The 23,072-nt window shown below is 36.5% G+C and overlaps 1 protein-coding gene across 1 annotated transcript in view; it reads left to right on the forward strand.

Annotated features, from left to right (window-relative positions):
- Positions 1-23,072, forward strand: part of CCDC141 (coiled-coil domain containing 141) — a 56,141-nt gene that overhangs the window by 32,392 nt on the left and 677 nt on the right. The window contains exons 14-26 of the mRNA XM_071747227.1: positions 468-650; positions 3,789-3,914; positions 4,518-4,706; positions 5,018-5,197; positions 5,463-5,612; positions 10,537-10,677; positions 12,081-12,266; positions 13,792-13,975; positions 15,587-15,696; positions 15,787-15,897; positions 16,407-16,490; positions 19,089-19,975; positions 21,829-22,001. Of these exons, the coding sequence (XP_071603328.1) occupies positions 468-650; positions 3,789-3,914; positions 4,518-4,706; positions 5,018-5,197; positions 5,463-5,612; positions 10,537-10,677; positions 12,081-12,266; positions 13,792-13,975; positions 15,587-15,696; positions 15,787-15,897; positions 16,407-16,490; positions 19,089-19,975; positions 21,829-22,001 (2,704 nt within the window). The remainder of the gene's footprint in view (positions 1-467; positions 651-3,788; positions 3,915-4,517; positions 4,707-5,017; positions 5,198-5,462; positions 5,613-10,536; positions 10,678-12,080; positions 12,267-13,791; positions 13,976-15,586; positions 15,697-15,786; positions 15,898-16,406; positions 16,491-19,088; positions 19,976-21,828; positions 22,002-23,072) is intronic.

Below are 23,072 nucleotides of genomic sequence, written 5' to 3' on the forward strand. Positions count from 1 at the left end.
AGTTTTCTGGTGTTTCTGATATGAGCTCTTTTAAAAAGAGGAAAAAACACCAAATGTTTACAAGTTTATTGCTTTATTTCTCCCATGCTTCAGTGCTGCACAAATGATCTTTTCTTCATCCACTTTACTTTCCAGTGGTTATTTCCCACTTCGTGTGGGAAGGCCACTTCGTGTAGTTCTGTCTAATCAGAAACTATCTTGTTCTGTATGAAGATTAAGCAGCCATTGGATAGCAATTATTCAGTCATTACTTACTTGTTCTAGGTTTTAGCCTCAGTATACACATACTGTTGATCTATGCTTATTTCTAAGAGAACAGTGTATTTAAAGACACCTAGAGTACCAGAAATTTTCAAAGAAATTATGCTATAATAGTTGATTTTTTAGACTTAATTATCATGAAGTTTTTATTGTATTTTATTTAAAAAAAAGAAAAAAAGGTGGAAAAATGTGTGTTTATTTGACAGGTGAATGCCAGGAGTTTAATGCTAAAAGTAGAAAAATCTGTACGAGCAACAGAAGATATCATTGTAAATCTGAGTAAGGAAAAGAAAGAGCTCACTGATCTTTGGGCAATTTGGAATTTTAAAATTACTCAAGAAAAACCTGTAAAGCAACAGTGCCGTATATTTAAAGAACAACTAGAAACTGTAAGTATCTAGTAAGACTGCAACTGAGGCAAACATTTCTAGATTAGTCTGTGTGTGACTATTATCAGCTATTATAAGTATCATTTTATAAAGAGTAAGCAAGTAAGATATTTCTCCATAATCTATTCTGCCATTCAGACTGTCATCAAAAAACATGGAATGTTTTTGATCTCCTTTGTTCTTATTCAAACACATGTAAGTCCAAGTCCCCACTTCAGATTTTAAGAATTAACCATGTCCACATATGCTATACCAGATTGGTTTAGGTTTTTTTCCTTTTCTTTTTCTTTTTTTTTTTTTTTTTAAGAAAGTGCCATTTTGTTGTGACTTGCTAGTAACTAACTGTTTCCCATTAGTTACTAAACTCAGGTTTAATAGATCATAAAATCAGAATGGCTTTGGTTGAAAGGGGCCTTAGAGACCATAGAATCATAGAATTGGCTGGGTTGGAAGGGACCTCAGAGATTATCAAGTCCAACCCTTGATCCACTACCGCTGCAGTTACCAGACCATGGCACTGAGTGCCACATCCAGTCTCTTTTTAAATATCTCCAGGGACAGAGAATCCACTACTTCCCTGGGCAGCCCATTCCAATGTCTGATCACCCTCTCGGTAAAGAAATTCTTTCTAATATCCAACCTAAACCTCCCCTGGCACAGCTTAAGACTGTGCCCTCTTGTCTTGCTGATAGTTGCCTGGGAAAAGAGACCAACCCTCACCTGGCTACACCCTCCTTTCAGGTAGTTGTAGAGAGTGATGAGGTCTCCCCTGAGCCTCCTCTTCTCCAGACTGAACACCCCCAGCTCCATCAGCCTCTCCTCATAGGATCTGTGCTCGAGTCCCTTCACCAGCCTGGTTGCCCTCCTTTGGACCTGCTCCAGGACCTCGATATCCTTCCTGAACTGAGGGGCCCAGAACTGGACACAGGACTCGAGGTGTGGCCTCACCAGCGCTGAGTACAGGGGCAGAATCACTTCCTTGGACCTGCTGGCCACACTGTTCCTGATACAGGCCAGGATGCCATTGGCCCTCTTGGCTACCTGGACACACTGTTGGCTCATGTTCAGCTTCCTGTCAATCCAGTCTCCCAGGTCCCTCCCTGTCTGGCTGCTCTCCAACCACTCTGTGCCCAGCCTGGAGCTCCCCATGGGGCTGTTGTGGCCAAAGTGCAGGACCCGGCACTTGGCCTTGTTGAACCTCATCCCATTGGAATCAGCCCAACTCTACAGTCTGTCCAGGTCCCTCTGCAGAGCCCTCCTGCCTTCCAGCTGATTGACACTTCCCCCCAGCTTAGTGTCATCTGCAAATTTGCTGATGATGGACTCAATCCCCTCAGCTAAATCATCTATAAAGATATTAAACAGAACTGGGCCCAACACTGATCCCTGGGGGGCACCACTAGTGACCGGCTGCCAACTGGATGCAGCACCATTCAGCACCACTCTCTGGGCCCGGCCCTCCAGCCAGTTCCAACCCAGCACAGAGTGCCCCTGTCCAAGCTGTGGGCTGACAGCTTTTTCAGGAGAATGCTGTGGGAGATGGTGTCAAAGGCCTTGCTGAAGTCCAGGTAGACCCCAGCCACAGCCTTCCCCTCATCCACCAGGTGGGTCACCTGGTCATAAAAGGAGATCTGGTTGGTCAGACAGGACCTGCCCTTCCTAAACCTGTGCTGGCTGGGTCTAATCCCTTGCCCATCCTGCAGGTGCTGTGTGACTGCCCCCAGGATGAGCTGCTCCATAACCCTGCCAGGCACTGAGGTCAGGCTGAGGGGCCTGTAGTTTTCCGGGTCCTCCTTCCGGCCCTTTTTGTGGATTGGTGTGACATTCGCCAACTTCCAATCATCTGGGATGTCCCCAGTGAGCCAGGACTGTTGGTAGATGATAGAGAGAGGCTTGGCGAGCTCTTCTGCCAGCTCCCCCATCACCCTTGGGTGGATCCCATCTGGTTCCATAGACCTCTGGGGATCCAAGCAGTTCAATAGGTCACTGACTGTTCCCTTCTGGATTACAGGGGGGCTGTTTAGATTCTTGTCACCATCTATAAGCTCCAGAAGTCAGCTGTCCTCAGGACAACGTGTCTTACTGTTGAAAACTGAGGCAAAGAAGGTGTTAAATACCTCGGCCATTTCTTCATCTTTGACAACTATATTCCTGCCCATGTCCAGTAAAGAATAGATGTTTTCCTTGCCCCTCCTTTTGCTATTGATGTATCTGTAGAAGGACTTTTTGTTATCCTTCACAGAGGTGGCGAGATTCAGTTCAAATTGTGCCTTTGTCTCTCTAATTTTCTTTCTACACAACCTAAGTATATTCCTAAATTCCTCCTGAGTAGTTAGCCCTTTTTTCCCATAATTGGTAGGCCCTCTTCTTAACCCTAATTTCTTTCAAAGTCTCCCTGTTCAGCCAAACTGGTCATCTTCCCCACCGGCTCGCCTTTTGGCACACTGGGACAGCCTGCTCCTGTGATCACTAGATCACCTAGTTCCAACCCCCCTGCATGGGCAGGGACACCTTCCACTAGGTCAGGTTGCTCAAAGCTCTGTCCATCTTGGTCTTGAACACTTCCAGGGATCCAAAACTTCCCTGGGCATCTTGTTCTGGTGTCTCACCACCCTCACACTAAAGAATTTCTTCCTAATGTTTAATCCAGCTTAAAATCATTACCTTTTGTCCTGCTACTATGTACCGTTGTAAAACAATCCCTCTCCAGCTCTCCTGTAGGCTCCTTTCAGGTACTGGAAGGCTGCTATAATGTCCTCTCAGAGCCTTCTCTTCTCCAAGCTGCACAGCCCAAGCTTTCTCAGCCTGTCCTCATAGGAGAGGTACTCCAGCCCTTGGATCACCTTTGTGACCCTTTTCTGGACTCACTTCAAGAGCTCTTTGTCTTTCCTGTGTTGGGGGCTCCAGAACTGGACAGGCTACTCCAGGTGGGGTCTCTCAAGAGGGTGAGAATCACCTCCTTTTTTTTTTTTTTTTTTTATACTAGTGATTTCTTAATGGACTGTGGATAGTATTAGGGTGTCTCATTTGGGGAAGGCTCTTGTTGCAAATTTAGATTTCAGTTTAGATTTTTTTTTTTCAATTTTTTTTTTTCAATTTAATACAGTAAAAACACTGAAGTGTTTGATTATCTTTTAGACTACTCATGGATTAGAGATTCTTCAAGGGGCACTACAGCTTGCAGCATCAGTTGACCTTGGAAGTGATCTCTTTATAGTTTTGGAACTACAGAAAAAGCTTAACCAAATGAAACCACAATATCAGGTGAGAAACCAAGCTAGTGAAGTGCACAGTGGATCAAAATCTCTTCTTTGGTACAGCAAAGATGCAAAATCACATTGTTTATATTTTGGTTTACATTTTCTATTAGCAATGTTTTATATTTCACATGACATTTCCAGGAGGAAGGGTTTGTATGTGTTTATAAGTTAAGGAAGAAGATATTTTCCTTCAGTGTCCAGAGAGTATCTTGCATGATGTTAGGTGTGTATTAAAGTGATACACACATATTGAGGTGGAGGAAGCACAAGAAGAGCATGAGCTTCATGCTTTTAAATTAGAGCTGATCAGAAACAGAGGTAAGTCATACTGAGCTTCCTACCTCTTCTGAATACTCTGAGTTTTCTCAATCTGGCCAGACTTTCCCCTGAAAGTCAGTTTGACTTGTTTTGATCCAAGGCTGTTTCTGGGTGATAGCTGAGATCTGTGCCTGGCATAAAGTAATGTGGGCAATGTTACAAAGCGCATGGCACTGATTTTTTTTTCCCAAGGTAATTTACCTTTTTTGGGTAGTTATTTCAGCAAGTATAAGGGAAAACTTGCAATTATATTTGTGTATAATTTGAGGAACTTCTGCTTTTTTCCTAGCAACTGAATGCTGAGCTTGAATACCTGATAAAATTTTTAGAATTGCCAAGCCAGGAAGGATTTCCTGTGCAAGAGAATTCTGAGAGGATTAGAGAGATTATTCTTCTCCATCAAACAGTAAAGGACTTAATGACACAATATGATGAGATCTTTAACAAGACAGTCGAATTCCATCACATTAAAAAAGAAGTGAGTATAATTTTTGAAAATACACCTTCTTCCTGTTGCAGTTAAACTCTTTCTGGGTTTGGTTCTTTTTGTTCTTTTTTTTTTTCTTTCTATTTTTTTTTTTTCCAAACAAACAGCATTAACCCACCTAGTGATCAGAATTAAAATGAAATTCAGAGAATCTAAAATTCAGATCTGAAACCAAATTGAATTGAGTTTCATTTTCATTTCAGTAATGAGGAAATTTCAGAGAACTTAAGAAATTTCAGAAATTTAAGCTTCCTTTCACCTTATTTTAACCACACATTAATTCTCCTTTTAATATATTCCAGCTTGAATGTTTATCAAAATCACGAGAACTGGATATTCCTGAAATATTTGAGGACCCTGAAAACATTCACCATGCTAAAGCCTACCTTGTGAATGCTCAGGAGAAACATGCACATATCAGACAACTGTATAAACTCCTTATTACCCAGGGAGTGGATATCTTGTCTGCAGTGCAGCAACTTGTGAGTAGAATTAGAATGATGAGTGGAATCAAGGATAAAATATGAAAGACTATTGAAGGTATCTGAGTGACTTTTAGATGTTGTAAATGACTAGAATAGGCCACTTTCTCTGCTCAGCAAAGTCACCATGTTGAGTGGGGATTTAATAGTTTAGTGCATTGTGACGGACTATACATGTTATGCTTCAAAAGTATTTTAATTTTATATTGGTTAAATCAATACATTTCCCGAGTTTCAGAAATTTCTTTGTCCATCCCCTGTTTAGGATTGCTTCAATTTTTCTGTGAAGAATCTGAAGCAGGAACTTGCTAGATTTGAATGTGATAGCATTAACTGGAGCTCCAAAGTTGATCAATATGAGGAAAAATTGTCACACCATTTCCAGCACTGCATCACTCAAGAGGAGATAAATGAGGTAAAGGAGATAAATTCCAATACGTCAAATGACTATTGAAAGGGCTGTTGTGTTTTTCCTGTTTGTTGCTGTTTATCATTCCCATGCATGTTCTATACATATACAGAAAAGTTGATCTTTTTCTTACCAGCAACCTTTGATCCACACAGCAGCTATAATAATCTTCCATATCTCTCAGCTCTGGATTATACTGAGTTGTTGGACTGGCAATAAAGTGCTTTCATTGTACCAGGAGAACTTGAAATACAGTAGCTATATTTTCTTTGGCTTTCAGCTCTGTCAGCTTCATCCAAAATACACAAAGTCTTCAGATTTCTTTCATATGAAGATAACATTTCAAACAAAAGTAGAATTTATGTACTGCAGTTTATAAGTCTATTAGAAAGAATTTTTAGTATTTTAATTAAAATTTCAGAATGATTTACTACTTTTTTTTTTTTTTTTTTTTTTTTTTTTTTGAAACCCAAGATATGATACTTTAAAAATTGCTAGAAGAGGCAGAAATATCCTTGTAAGAGGATATTAAAAATTAGGATTATGGAACCTAAGTTAGGAAAAATTATTTGGTAATATGGTTACTAGCATATCATTTTAGTAGGCCAAATACAAACCCACTCAAAGCTTAGCAGATTGAGTGGAGTAGATGTCTCAGCAAAAATTAATCTAAGAATAACTTTCCATAGAATTAATTTTCTCAGAGTGATCCATTAAAAGTAAAGGCATCAATCACCTGTGATGTAAATTCTTGGGCAGTGTCAGGAAGCAGTAAGAACAGCAGGTGGTACAGGGGAAGCACTCTGGCAGAGGGAACCATTCTGCAGAAGAGAATAAAAGGATCAAGTGCCTAAACAAGAAATCCTACTATGGGTTACAGTGGCATGATAGAATTAAAATGTTTGAAGTTTGAAGTAAAGCATTTTATGTTTATACTGAAAACCCCTCAAATTTGCTGAAGAAAAGGAAATGTTCACTGAGCAGCCTGTCCATAAGGCTGGCCATATTCAAAGACACACATATGAAATTAACCTCTTGTTTCTGTCCTGTGATTCTGGAATTATGTAGCGAGGACAGAGAAATGTGACTCCTTTCTAAGAATTACTTTTTCTGGTTTTATTACTTGTTAGACTTCCAGTGAGAGAAGGAGCCTAGAGGGAAATAACAATCTTCTTTCCTTCTCAAATAGACATGAAAAGCCTGTCAGTGGCACGTGTTACTCACCACAGTTCCTATATTGCAAAATGTATCACTTTAGATTCTCATAGTTAATGGACACCCCATGAAAAATAACTTCATAGTGTATTTTGTATTGAAATAGTAATTATAGATAATTTTTTTCCAAGTTGGGAAAGCCACGTTGGCGGGTTAAGTTAAAATCTGTCATCCCCAGACCTAATAGAATCTTGAATGTAAACTAGATAGTGAAACTAGTGAAATACACTTATTTGCTGTGTGGATGCCTATTTCTTTAGATTCTTTTTCTATTACAGGTTAGCATAGGAGAAATTTCCTAAACAAATACTAGGGTAATGTACCTGTGTGGGCATTAATCTACTGACATTTTCCTTTATTTTTTAAAATATTAAGTATCTATAACTAATTCTGTTTAGGGATCAATAAAGCAGTCACTTCAAGAATGTTAAGCTCTTAATATTCTCTTCAATATTTTAAAATATATTGATTTTAACATCAGAAATTAGTCCCAGTATTGCAGACCTGTCTGAAATAATGATTTCTTTACCATCTACTATGTCTAAGCAAATAAATATTTCATATGCCAGCAGAAAGTAGCAGCTGTTCATAGCTGTCACATAGTAAAAAGTCAACCAGATAATTTAGTTGTGATTTACCAGTGTACAGAACAAACTTTAAAGGTGACTGAAAATATTTGGAATTCTGCTGTAAATACTTATTAATTTACATTTAACATGGTGGATTTAACTGTGTAAATAAAGCATATGAGTGAGGACTTCGGTGGTAAAACTCACTGATGTTTGGAATTATCATACTTGGAGGGTTTGGCTAGCTCCTTGCATTTGTAACATATCAGTGCTTCTATAAGAAACAAGGAAACAAATACTGAAATGTATAGCCAAATAACCTTACAACTTGAGTTTTGAAACAATTTTGGAGGACAGAAGAACAAAATGCATGCCTTTTCTGTGCTTTCCCTAATTTGAAAAACATTTGCAAAGGTCAAAAAAAGGATTTTTGGCCCCTATACCTTTGAAAGGTATAAGGAAAATCTGTATGACATGTCAGATCTGTGTTTGCCAGTTTGGGCTTCTTCCTTCACTAGCTAGGTTGGGTAGTAGCCTCTGCACTGCATTACCCTGCAAAATGTGTGATAGAGCTGAGTCAAGATTCAGGAAACTAGCTTAATACTATACTGAATCTGTTCATTCAGTTGTAAGTGACACAGTTATTTACATCAGATAACATTTGCAATGAAAGGGCCTTTTCTTCAGAAATACCATCTATGCATGTCTGCACGAAACTTACAATTGAAGAGTAACATCTTGAAGTAGGTTTTCAACTCTCCCCAGTCATCACTCTTTTTGTGCCTCTTCATTGTGTCATAATTTATACACTTATGGAAAGGTATGACTGGAAAAATGGATTTTAATTATAGAGGGTGATGAGCTATCTCTTTTTACAAGTCAGTAGGAACTGGTACTTCTCAGCACATTTCTCACCTTGCAATTTAGTTGGCTTATGCTCCTTGAATCACAGTAATCATTAATGATGTGAACAGCACCTTTTCTTTTCCTCCACTTTCTGGATGGTTTATTTCTGCACATTCTTTAATCTTTTTCACTTTGCATACCTATTTCCAGCAACCTTCTTTCATGGGCTATTTTGAGTATTAGTACTGCTAAAAGTCTTCTGTATTTTTTAAAAAAAGAAGAGTAAATGGCTAACAACACTGAAGTATCGCCTGAAGTGGCTCACACAGGAATCAAAGAATTTTACTGGAGCTCTACTCTTGTATTTAAACATGTTTAAAGAAGTTTTATAATTTGATTTTGTAGCTGTTTTGTTTTGTTCACCCCTCTCCTTCACTATCGTTCTCCACCCATGACAAGCCAACTATAGTTAGGAACAGCTGCCTGATTAATGACTATGACACAATGGATAAGTTACAAAGTTCCTTAAAACTTGTGAGCTGAGGTCACTGAAGTGAATTACTGTGTATAACTCTTTTAGTATTTTTCATTTAATTTAGCAGAAAATAGAGGAAAACATATATGCTTAGATTTTTTAAAAATTGAGCTGCATGTCATTCTTGGTACAGTTGCTGATAACAGGAGCTGTGTACATGCACTTTGAGGGGGAGAGGTACAAGTCTGAGCTGAATCTAGTTTTTCCACTGAGGCTTAAAGAGAAGAGTGACAGCAGCTGCAGACCTTTGACACATGAGCCATCGTACGTGAAACAAGATGATCTGATTTCAAAAACTGGTATGAGGAGAGCCTCTGGCCTCATAAACGAGCACCAGCCTACATATGTGCATAAGCCAGTGAAATAAACTAAAATAAACTCTTGCTCATGTTTTCCTCAAACTTACACCAGCAAATAAAGCTCTTGTGTTCTGAATACAAAATATATGTTCTGCAGAAGTGGTTTTATTAAGCGAAGGCTTTTAGATGGATTTTATTATTCTATGTACTTAGGCAGGATAAAGAGCTTAAACTAATTGAACATCACAGTGCTGGTGATAGAATAATTTTCCATTACACTAAGTGAACACCAATTATCTATTCACTGCTGAACTAGCCAGGCAACATCCCACTGGATGAAATGAAAATGAAGACTATATATCTTGATGTATTAGTAGTAATTGTATTTTTTTTTTTTTTTTTAAATTATTATTATGGTTGATTGCAAGCTGTTTCATTTACAGTAGCTGCAAAATGAGCATTCATTACTTCCTGGATTCTTTGGCAGGGAGTGGGCCAGGGGAAGTCTGTAGGACTCTTTAATATAAAGATTCTTTTTAATCAGTTCCTTTAGAAAGATATAATTTTACATAATTTCTTCTACATTCCCTTAAAAGTAAAAGATTTCTGAAGTCAAGGGTTTCAAGCTTGATGAGCATCTCCTTTTTTGCTGCCCTGAGAATCTTGAACTCCACCATCTCATGGTCACTGCATCCCCTACAAGCCCTTCCCTGCTGGTGACTACAAGATCTAGCATGGCACCTCTACTTGTTGGTTCCATTATCACTTGGAGGAGGAAGTTATCAGCGATGTATTCCAGGAATTTCCTGGATCAGTTGTGTCTTGCTGTGCTGTCTCTCAAACTGATGTCAGGGTGGTAAAAAGTCCTCGAGGAGGACCAGAGCTTCTGATCAAGCAGCAACTCTCTGGTTTGGACTAGCACTGGATATAATATTGAGCTGCTGTGTAACTTCCTTTCAGAAGCAGGGCTTCTAAAAAGGACAGGAAAAAGTAAAACAACCCAACTTAAACTAAATGTTGTATTATGAGAGAAAAATATAATGAATAAATGTAAATATACATGCTCAAGCCCAGTAAAACTTTTTTTCCTGGAAACTAAGCATGGCTGTACATTTATATGGCACCATTTCCACTAAGTGGACTAGGCTATGTGAACGACATCTGCCTCTAGTGAAAACAGATGAAACTTCTTAGACGTAAGTTTTTCATAACTTGTCTAAGCAAGGATGTCATCCCTTGCCCCAGTATTTTTTTGCTCCAGCCATTCTGGAAATAATACTTAGAATGCAAGCATCTTGATTTTCCACTGATGGAAAGAAATTCTGAGGAAATAAGGTTGCTTTATGAGATGACATAGTATTATTCATTTCTGTATTAAATTTTCAGTTCTTGGGGAAAAATATGCACACTGAATTGCAGTGTGCTGGTATCTTTTTTTGCTGACAAATATGCTTTCTTTCTTTTAGCTCAGAGAATCTTTTAAGGATATCAAAAAGAAATTCAACAATTTGAAGTTTAACTATATGAAGAAAACAGAAAAAACTCGAAATTTGAAAGTACTTAAAATACAGATTCAGCAAGTTGATACGTATGTCGAGAAAATACAGGTAATATTTACTGGAAACTCTTTCTCCAAAGCCTTCAATATCCTTTTTAGTTGTCAATGAGAACTAGCGCTTTCTTTTTGCTTGCCCTGCCACTCTCTTCATTCACTAATTTTTAACTTGAAATTTTCAGTAATTTCTATGATTCCTTTTTGTGCTATTTTTCTGTTTATTTATTATTATTGTTATTTAAATTATTATTTATTTTAGCAATTTCACTCACAAATTCAAAGTCAAATCACAGAATCACTGAGGTTGGAAGGGGTGTCTGGAGACCATCTGGTCAAAATCCCCTCCTCAGAGCAAGGTAAACTAGAAAAGGTTTCTCTAGGTCATATTCCCTTGGGTATTCCATATCATATTCCATATTCCATCTGAGATGAGTCTGTCTCTGTTTTCTTTGCTCCTTCCCATCATATTTTTATACACATTGATATGATCCATACTTCAGCATTCCCTTCTCCATAATCAAAAAATCCTATCTCTCTCCTTGTATGACATATGCTCACTCAGTCATCTTTGTGGCTGCTTGCTGGATTCACTCCAGTATGTCCAGGTATTTCTTGAACTGGGAAGCCTGAAGTAGACAGGACTCCAGATGTAGCCTCACTGCTGCTACGTAGAAGGGAATAATCACCTCCTTTGACCTGCTGTCAACATTCTCCCTCCCAGTGTGTATTCCTACAAGTGTGCATTGACAGTTTGTGAAATACTTTCCTATTTAAACCGATCTCTTCTTTTCCAGACAATAATCAAGGACCTGTCATTTTGCATCACTTGTAAAACAGATAGTGCAACAAAGCCTTGATCAACTGTCAAGAACAGTGTTCCCAGGATAAAAATACATAAATATATATATGTATACCATCTTATCCTAAAATTTACAGATATTTATACCAGACATCATAAACTATTAGTAAAGATGCTTGTTACCCTTGGTCTTTAGAATTATGCTAGCTTGTTACTGATGTTGCTTACATCAGATTCTTAAGCAATATGTTAATATTCTATGATATAATTAACTGTGATGCTTAAATTGACTTGTATTTGGTCAAAGACTCCAAAAGTTTAGTAGTATTTTTTTCATTTTCAGTTTCAATTACATTTACTTTATTCAAGATCCCATATTTAATTACTGGAATATCTGCTTATTTTTATGCTGAAAAATGAAACTTAATTATACCTTTTATAAATATAATTTAAATTTCTTTTAATTAGCATTGTAGAGTTTCCTCCAACTTTTGAAAAAGCAACTTGTACTTGCTTTTTTTAAAGCATAGGCCAAGAAACAGGTTTGTGTGGGTTTTTTATGTTTTATTTCTAAAAATATATTTCTAAAAAATTATTTCTAAAAATAGAAGCATTTGTTTGTTGTGGTATTTAACATTGCTGGATCTCTTAAACAGATTCTTAAAAAGAAGATGGATAATTTAGAGAAGAAAGTCATTGGCTCTGTAGCAAATGAACATAATGCTGAAGTCTTGGGGTCAGTCAGTGACTTACAAAAACAGGTGAATGACTTTAGCAGAGTTGTGGAGGATTACAAGCAAAATCTGGATCTCGTGGAGCATCTGCAACAGATGATGGAAGAGGTAAACCTGAGGTTCTCACTGTGGCTGTAATAATGATCCAGGACTGGGGTAGATAAAGAACTTATAACTATTTCAGCGAAAATCTGTGGGTTCCAAAAGCAGGTGGCTGGTAAAAATGTTATTTCTTCTATTTTCTCTTTGTAACTTTGTGGAGAAAGGGAGAAAAAATATGCAATGTGACCATATTCTTGCACTGCTGTGCATACAACTGGGGTTTCCACTCTCACATGACTTTCATAAAGGTTCAACATATCTATGATCATGCTTGTCAGCTCATTTTCTCTAAGCATATCCTGAGGCAGCAGAGAAAGTGCTACGAGGCCCTCTTTGGTATCTGTCCAACCGCAAGAGATAGATTATCACAATACCCACTTGTTTAGTTGTCAGGAAGGACTGTCTGTGTGGTATATAGTTCTGGAACTGAAAGGTAAAATATGCAGTTCCTTAAAAGCAGCCTATTTTTTTAGTAGACTTAATTGTTAAATATATAAGTTTTGGTTTGGTTTTTTTTCTGAACTGCAGTCTGAGTCTTTTTGGAAACTTCCATGGATTTATTTTAAATGTATCTGAGGACTGCCTCATGCATTGTGTTGGTGCATCTGCTGTGAGCAAGCACATTCCTGTCATCACTGTTTATTTTTAGAAATAGCACAGTTCATATCTCCAAAATTATCAAAATGCATGAGAAATAAATCCTCTTAATGATGGATCACAATACTAAAATCTTGTTTAAAAGATGTTTTCAATGTCCAGTTGTCTGATTAATGTGTCATTTCTTTTATTGTTAGAAAAGCAATTTGTTACCTTTTACTGGTATTTAAATTTTTATACTTATTCCTTACTTTGAGGGAGATAAATTATTTTCTAGAGCTAATTTTTTTGGGTTTTGACTTAGTTTAAGCATCACCTTTTACTCAGTAGTTTTCTTCCAGCAAATAGGTAGTCTTCTAATCCATGTTTAATGGCAGTTAAGAAAGGTGAATATTAGCTGTTGGATGTATTGATACAATATGGATGACGCTGAGTGAACACCAGATTCTATTGTCTGAGTATATGAAAGTAACTAAAATGTTTATTAAGAGTATGTTCTAAAACCTATCCTTGTCAAGAGAAAGAGTCCACACAACTTTACTGGTTGATGAGACTAAAGTTTGGTAGCGAACTAAATTTAAGCAGCCTTGCTGCCATTATGGAAGTGTAATTGTGGCCATGAATCAAAGTTTATGAAATTAGTCTGTTGATAGACAAGCTGTAAAGAACTCAGAAATATATGTTTGCAGAACCATTAACTGAGAACCTCACCATGCTTTTATCTGAGAATGGATCTAGAGTTTAAAGATATTTAGCATCTATTAATAATTGAAGCAGCACAACAAAAGTATTTTTCAGGTTAAATTAAAACCAGAAAATTTAAAACTTCACATATGCCTGTGATCAAGGAAAGTCTAAGAGTAGTCCAGTCTATTCTACAAAAGCTTAAATTGCTGATAAGAATTCATAGTAATGCAATGTTTTTATCCCTCAGTGTCAATTCTGGTTTGAAGATATGAGTGCAACAGTCATTAGAGTTGGCAAGTACTCTGCAGAATGCAAAACAAGAGAAGCAATAGAGTCTCTCTACAAGCAATTCAATAAGTTTCTTCAGCCCACAGTGCCTGAACAAGAAGAGAAAATTCAGCAGGTTATAGACCTTGCTAAACAGTTATATGGTGAGGAGCTGTGTGTTAATGTAGAGTGGGGAAAATAATGCAATAACTTAGGACAGGAGGAAGCATATTCCTAGATTTACTCATTCAAGAAAATCATGTGAAGTAAGTCATGGTTTAGGACCAGCTGGTGTCAGTCCGGCCTCCACTCACTCACTCCCTACCCCCACTGTGGGGCAGGGAGCAGAAAATCCACCTAAAGGTTAATCAAGACAAGGAGAGGGAGGTTTTCATCCCGCTGTTATGGTAACAGGCAGAAACCAGACAGATTCAACTTGAGAAGGAAAAAAAGAGCTTATTAAATCTATAAAGAAAAAACATGACCAGATCTTAATACCTCCCTGCCCAATACACCCCTCCCTTCTTCCCAGGCCCAGATCCTTTCACTGCTGCCTCCTCCCAGGGCACAGGGGATGGGCAGGGGGGGTTCAGGGTCAGTTCAAAATAACACCACACCAAACCAAGACAAGTTTTTTTTTTTTTTTTAAAAGAAGTTGTTTTAAAGTATTGACTGGAAGAAGGTGAAAGATTTCAGAACAAATATTTAAAATATAACAATATGGAAGTACTCAACAGCCTGGTAGCTACTTGGTTTTGTGTATACATCCTGATTCACTTTGAAATCCAAGTGTGAATGCCTTGTAATATTGATGAGCTTGGAATTAAGACTTCATTGCTTATACTATCTCATAATGGGCAAGTCTTTGGAGTCAAACTATGCTACAGTGATATACCTCAGTGCTGAGTGAATTTTTTACATTAGTGAACAACTACATATTTTTTGATTGCCAACTTTCTTAGGCTTTTTATCAGCAAAGAATGTTATTTAAATGCTGTACGTGCAATTGTACTGTTTTGGGACATTGCTGACCAAAAAGAATGAACATCAACAAACTTCGGCCTTTGCTTTTTTTCCTCCCATTTTGTAATGTTTATATATTAATATATTTTTATCCAAAGATAAGGTGACCATCCAAATGCATAAGGATCTGTGTAGCCCATCAAGTAAATCTAAAAAGAATTCAACAATTAAATTGGTTTTATGTTCCTCTAATTTAGTGTTGAAGAGAGTATTTAGAGAAAACAATTTTAAATTTTTTTTAATTTTTAAATTTCTCAATATTTTAACCATTCCTATCTATACAAAAGGAGATGGCAGAATGGATTGCTGACAGCAGCCGATTGGGAACACTGGGAGAAAGATGCTGCTTTGTGCATTTTAAATGATTATATGGGGGGGAGCATTTCTGCGTCCTGCTGTTGTCTGTTTTTCTTATAAGAGGGATCTAAATGCCTTCTAGCCATATAGTAAGGCAACTATTTTAGGAGATGCTTTGAGGTCAGCATCTTTCAATGCAGTATCACTAATCAGACAAAAGTTATTTTGTTCAAGGGGAAGCCTAGCAGACAACCTGTAGCAGCTATGAGGACCCAACTCAAGTAAGTTTGTAAGAGGTAGAAAATCACATTGCTGCAAAAATCTCAGAACTCCTTCAGCAAAACAAGACACAGAAAAATGTTAATATTGCAGTATATTAGAGTTACAAAGTGTATTGATTGGTACTCATGTGTGAGGCATTCTGTTCTACTTTCATGTGTTTTTTACTTTTCTAGGTACTGAAGAAGGAAAAAAGTATGTTGAAAAAGCTGTATTGAAGTACAAAGAAATTACTGCTTCAATTGATGAGTTGTGTAGATCTCTGAAAGAACTTAAGGAGATTAAGGTATTTTGTTGAGAGAGCATAACTCAGCATGTAACTAACAATTGATGCCTTTTATTAGATGTAAGTTTACTTAATTTTATTTTCACATAGCAGAAAGATGAGTTTTCTGAAGAGCTGGTGACTGTTGAAAAAGAAGAAGGAAATGGTCAAGAAGCATGTGAAACTGTTATTAAAGATAAAGCAGAGGAACAAAAACAGCAGGTAAGATGATGTATTCATTTATTGACTAGAACTCTTTTTCTCAGGGTGTTACTATAGTGTTGGTCATTTCTCTTTCATTTTTTTTTACCTTCTATCCATTTCACATACTCTTCCTTATTTTTACTTGCCTGTGTATCTATTTCCTAAAAATTTATTTTCATAATCTTTTACCATTTTTCCTTCGGTTCCATTGCCACAGTATTCTTGCTGCAGACATCCTCTTTGTAACTATTACTCCTTCTTCAAGAGAGAACATGTTCTGCTCTCTCCTTTATAATAATACTTAAGGGAATGTATGAATAGAGGAGACTGCTGCGAGTATTTCCCAGAGTCCTAATAGTAATATAAGCCCTAGAAGACAGGCTGTAAAAGTATTTGATTTTTAAGTAATATTCCATGAGAGAAACCTTATAGCTCAGAATCTGAACTTAGTAATGGTGGAAATTATTCTTTGTTGAATCATTAAGCTCTTTACCAGGAAAAAAAAGTGTTCAACTTTTTTCTTTCAGAAGTCATCAGATAAATTACTGAAAAATACAGAACACATTACTGAGAAGAGAAACAGTAATCTTTGTCCTACAAACACTGAACAGGTATCTGTTCTTCATGTTGATTTTTAATTTGTTTTAAAATCAAATTGATGGTCACTGTTATGTACTCTGAAAGCAATTTTGCTCCTTACTTTACTGCTTCTCAAAAGTGACAGATATAGTTAAGAGAATGGTGGGCTTAGATTGTATTCTCATTTATAGTTTTGCAGAAATCCAATGCACAGAATGCTTCACTTTTGCATGCAACAGTGTGAATAGCAGGAAAGCAGTCATGGCAAAAACATGATGGAGCATAACTAGAGCTGTAAGCAGTTCAGTATGACATCATGCCATCATCACAAAAAGTGTGGACCAATACAACAAGACATTAAATTTTGATCTTTTGTAGAAACTCAGCTAATCTTATCAGTCTATTCAGGTCAATACAGAATATCCTGTGATATGCTGATGAGCCAAATTTGACCCTTATCAGTTTTGTTACCTCAATTCCAAGTCAGTATTAGTTTCACTGTTCTCTTGAAGCCTAGATTTCACTCAAAATTTTGTGACTGTTCTAAGGAATCACCTTACCCAGTAGATGTCCATAGCCATATCTCCTGTTTTGCTAGGCCATAGCTTTGTCAGTCCTTGTCAGACTTTGCTTCAGCTGCCAACAGGAGAATTCAAGGGTATGCGAAACAGCAAATATCAGATGTGAAGTATGGTGGCTATGATGCCTCCACCCTTTTCAACACTCCATACTTCAAATAAAGTAGCAAGTTCTTTTTACAAAAGCTACTCTTTCATTTCCATCCTTTCCAAGAAAAGATCTGGCCCAGCCCCAGCCCTCAGCCTCATGGGCCAGCAACCTCCAATTTTGTCTGTGCTTCTGCAGGCAGTTTTAGAGCATTAATTTGCTTCAGCAATAAATAGCATCCTCTAGAAAGTGGCCTAAATCCTCTCATTGCACATTCATCATCCAGAATTAATCAGAACTATTGGTTTCGTTTGAATAGTAGATACTGGTTATTCAGAATTGTTTGGTTTTTTTTTTTTTTAAATTTACCTGCTCAGAATTTAACATTCTAGAGAGATCTTCAGCTTATTATTTATTCATATTTGGCTTGCTTTGTTTTTGTTTGTGCAAGTCAGAGCAAAACAGCTGGAATTTGCTATTGAAGTGTCTTTTAAAACTTTTTTAACAAAGGTATGCAAAATTGGTCAGGGTTAAAACAGAGTTATTTAGAGCAATGCTGATAAGGTTAAAAAAACTTCAGTGACAGCCAAATTTGCAAACCATAGAAAAATAAATTTTTGTGAGTTTATTGGAATTAATCCCTAAAAATAACAATGTCTTAGGAATAGTTTAGCATTAGTTAGCACCCCAATAAAGAAAATCCATGCAGAACAAAGAAGATATTCAGTATTTCTTTTCTAAGTAGTGTAAAGGGGGAAAATCGACATGTTTCACCAAACCGTAATGTCAATTATAATTTATCATGCTAATATCCATGAGGTATTAATTCTCAAAGACACTTTGGGAGTCAGAGTTCATCAGGGGTCATTTGTGGAAAACACATCTACTTCTACACGAACTTCAACTTGAAACTGAATTGAATAATTTCATTAATTTTTTGCACTGATGATTAGGTTATATATAGAGAATTTAAGCAATGAGAAAGTGGAAATTAACATCACGCTGCAATTTTGTACTGGATACTGCCAGCAAGACTTGGTTTGGACATCCAGTATGTCATCCAATTTATCTGAGTGAACAGTTTATATGTGATTAAAAATAAATGTGTTCTATTTAGCAGTATTTCTATAAAACTAGATGATAGAATAGCATAGGAAAACATTATGAACACCTGTTCTAAGAGCCCTTGCCCGAATGAAATAGGACTGAATATGTGATCAAACATTCATACACAAATTAAGAGGAAAATAAGTAATTAATAAATCATATAATGTCTTTGATGCTTTGTGAATTAAATTAATGCACTTGTGTCACATGCAATTCTGTTTGAAATTTGATGAGAGGGATTTTTTTTTAAATTCTGGATCCAAGATATTATATTTTAAAAATTCCATTTTCTGTTAATGTTCAGACAAGATTGTGAAACAGCTAGCAACAAAATGAGGAAAATATAAAATACTTGAAAATATCTTAAATATGTTAATTTAATTCTGTAAATCTTGAACATGACTGGTGACTCTCAAAGATCAAGGTCCAGTGACTTAGCTGGGAATATACTTTTATTGGCATGCAACTGTTCCTTTTGATGTAACTGGTCCAACTCCACATTCCCCTTGCTAATGTTTTTATAAAAGGCACCTATGGGGAACCTACAGGTTGTCCTATGTTTATACGAAGAGGTACTTTTATTTTTGTTGTCATAATAAATGTTGATATATATTTGTAATAATATCTGCTAGAATCTATCCAAGCAGTTTTAAATTCCAGTTAGCTGATGCAAAATTTTCTGAGAAATTATCGCTTGCCACAACATTCCTCCTGCTTCTCAAAATATATTGAACTTACTTAGAAGAATTATTTCAAATGTTTGTTGGTAGCTTCTGCATGAACATGGGATGCATAGAATAACTCATTCTCTCTCTTTCTTCTTCTTTCCCTTCTCTTCTTGACCCTCCTAATTTAAGGACAAGAATAAATTGGCTGATATTCCAATTATCTGTCCAGCTGGTGAGGATCTTGTTTCACAGGATACAGAGCTGTCATCTTCAGCCAAAGAGGATAGTTTACAGATTGAATTCCTGGCAGAAGAAATACCCTCTGGAGATGAATATGAGTGTATATCACCTGATGATATCTCTTTGCCACCACTTTCTGAGACACCAGAATCCAACCTCTTGCATTCTGAAACTGAGCCAGATGAGCAGTGCTATTGTAGTTCTCATAGTTTGCACGTCAGTTCCTACAGTTCGCAAATGCAGAAAACCACCAGCATTAAAAAAGTGACAGAAGAGTCTCATCTCTTAACAAATTCTGCTTATGCTTATGCTACAAATAACACGACAGAGAGCCCATCAGATCAGTTTCAGAAGTTTTTTATCTCTTCAACAGATTCTGGTCCAAAAGTCAGAGCTGTGTCTCCTTTGACTTGTAGCTTGCAAAAAATATCTGAAGCTAGCAGTGCTTCCTGCACTCTAGATGCCAAACCAGTCTATAGCTTGATGAGTGAAGCATGCAAAACACATTTGCAACACCTTGAACTTCATAAAAGCATGACAGAAACCCAGGAACAGTTGCATGACCTGAATAACTGTACTAAAACCCAGGACAGGCTGCATGCTTTGCCTGATGCATTCTCAGGTTTCCTGTTTCAATCAGACACTACCAGAAGCTGTCAGAGGCAGACGGTCACCCGAGAAGATATTAAAAGTTCATCAGAAAAGAACAGCATGGCCAACCTAACTGGACAGGCGCCTAACTTCTCCCAGCTTCTCTCTAACAAAACTGTCATGGAAGGTTCTCCGGTAACTTTGGAAGTAGAAGTAGAAGGATTCCCAGAGCCTACACTGACATGGTGGGTAGCTTATAACGAGAAGAAGTAAATGTACCTGCTAGCAATACACCTTGAACCACTTATAACCAAGTTAATTAATCTATAGACCAGAAGAAATGTCTTTTACCCTTTCCACTCCACACTTCTGCATGATTCTCACTTTCAAATTTGATTTTGATAATTAACCTACTTGAAATAATCTCTCTGTACTTAATGAGACCCTCAAATTATTGAAAACATATCCAATGTTTTTAAGCAAATGCATCATATAGTTTTTATATTCTGGAATATAACATTCCATTTATTCAATAATTTTTTAGAACAACTGCACACTCCATGTTTACCGTAAGTAAATTCACCTGCCTTTTGCTCAGGATCTTGGCACTATATTTGGACAGACACATATGCGTGCACACTAAAAGATTTATATAGCCACTGCATATACATAGAGACACACATACATAGTGAGAGTCAGTTCTAGAGAACTGGAGAGAGATTACTAGTTAAAAAAAACCCTAAGTGTCTACAATAGAAGAAAGTTTTATAGTGTGTATTTGTGTGCTCTCTGAATTACTATATGTCCAGTTAGATTGCTTTATACTGCATCTGTGACAAATACAGATGATATACAATAAAAACACCTTTTAGGATGACTTTTTGGACAAAAAAGGGGACCAGGATTTCAAGATTTTGTTACTAGTCCTCTATTGGCAGTTTCCTAAAATTTAACCTTATTTTCCATTTCTCTACTTACTCCATTAGACTTTCACAATGGAGGTCTTTCTTTTGATGTATTAAACTAGATATGCCTCTTATTGAAAATGTTTTGATGTTCAGATTATAATTACACATGCAAAGAAATTGGCAAACTAAGCTTTTAGTAAGCTGAACTTTCTTCTATGGCACTGAGAAAAATACTGGACACTGCAACTTTGCTGCTATACTGTATTGGTATCAATAAAGTTACTTTGCTTTAAATCCTGGTATTCTACACTTTGAAGAGTATTGCTGGTGAAACAAGAGGTACTTTCAGGTTTTTTTTAATTGTAAGAAAGTATTAATTTAGCTCAAAAATATATACACTACTGGTATATGTCCTTTTAAATAATAACATTCAACTGAAAAAATTTTGCAAATTAGAAATTTATAAAAAGAGAAAAATTGCAAGGTTTAGTAGTTAACAATTCAACAATAGCATGTATTTTGTACTGATGTAGATGTTTATTGGATGTATAGGCAGAAAAGCATTTCTCTGTGTTAAATGTAGCTTATGCTGAAACATCACAAGGTAAGAAGAGCCAGTGTTTTCCCTCATTTCCAATACATAAATCAGGAGTGGTGACAGATCTTAATCTAATATGTGGTGACAGATCTTAAAGTGTTAGAATATGACACCAGTTCTCTGAAATAATTACTGATGTATTGTTCTATCCTGTTTGATGATGTGAAACAAGTAAATTACTTTCATTGTACTTAAGATACAAGTTCAAAAAATTTGTATGCTGCTTATGCATTTTAAAAGTGTGTGCATTAATTGAATGTAGATTGACTTAGCAACTTGCTAGCTAAAATGTTTGAGCAAAAATCTGAGGGCCCAGGCCTCTCTCTCCAATGCTGCAGTGGGATTACTGACTTGCCCAATGAAAAACATTTTCAGAACCACATTTCATACTATTAAGACTGTTACCGAGCAATCTGAATTGTTTCAATATTCATCCATATTTCCATGTAAGTTTAAAACTGAGGAATGACAGCACAGCAGTGAGATTCTCTCTCTTGCTCTGTGTAATTTTATAGAGGCTATCTGAGTTTGTGAAGTTCTGCTCGATGTACAGTGTTATAACTCTGACTTGAAAACTGACTCTCTGCTTCAGGTACAAGAAGGGCCAGAAACTGACTCCAGATGAGCACCTAAAGCTTTTACAAAAGGAGACAAAGCATGCTTTATTCATTCAGAAGGTGTGTGGTAAAGATGCTGGCCTCTATGTTGTTCGGGCTAAAAATTTGAATGGCACTATCTCATCAAGTGCCATTCTCCACGTGAAAGGTAACAGGCCACCTATCACAAGAATAGACTGGATAGTGCTGTGTGTCATCTATATCAGTGTATCACTAATGTACTGGTTATTCCCAAAATAAGTACTGTATTGACTTCATTGGACTTAATTTTCACATGTTAAGACAACATTAAATTCATTTTCTTACATTGCATCTTTCACAATCTGTACCAAAGTCACTTCATGTCACACTTGATATATTGCTTGTTTCTTTCATACCAGTGTTATGTGTTTATTTTCCTTTCTTATAGTGCTGTTGAGATACAACCATTACAAAGATTTCCTATAATTTGTGACACAGTTTTGATTTCTAAAATGTTGGCTTTACAAAATGTTTGAAACGGTTTTAATGGTTTTGGTATTAAATGTAAAGATTCACCCAGGTAGAGTGCTCAGATCACACTATATTTTGTGATATGCCTTTTTGGTGAGGGGATGTGGAAGGTGTTGGAATGTTTTTTAAACACTGAGTGTATAATTTCCAACCTTATTTTACTCATATACTTAAAATACATACATACATATAAATATAAATATATATATATATATATATATATATTTGCAGGATAAGCTTCCTAGTAAAGAAATCATACCTTTCATGATTGCTTTGGCATTGATTGGAGGTAAATCTGTGTCAGTCGACCAGATAGCTTTTTCAGATGAAAGCTGCAGTAATTCCAATGGAGTTGTGATTGCCTGCACTAGGAGGATTTGACCCAAAATAATCAGGATTTGTGTAAGTGGCACCCAGCGTACAATAGACCAAAAACCCCAAATGTTTACAAAATAAAGACATTCCAACATAACAGTCTGCTAAAGGAGGCTCTTGGAATACTTTCTCTGTTTTCTTATAAAATTAAAGATATAAATATTTATATCCAGTCACTTATTAGTATAAGTCAAGAAAGATAGTAGTTTGTGAAGCCAGCATTTCTGCATGTTAAAAACTTTAATACACTGATTTCAAACAGAAATCAGCAAATTGGGTGAATACTCAGAATTGTATTCACACCAAAAAAATCCTAATTATTCTATTTTAGTCAAATAAAACTCTCCTAGAA

This window comes from Heliangelus exortis, chromosome 6 (assembly GCF_036169615.1).
Source record: "Heliangelus exortis chromosome 6, bHelExo1.hap1, whole genome shotgun sequence".
NCBI lineage: Eukaryota > Metazoa > Chordata > Aves > Apodiformes > Trochilidae > Heliangelus > Heliangelus exortis.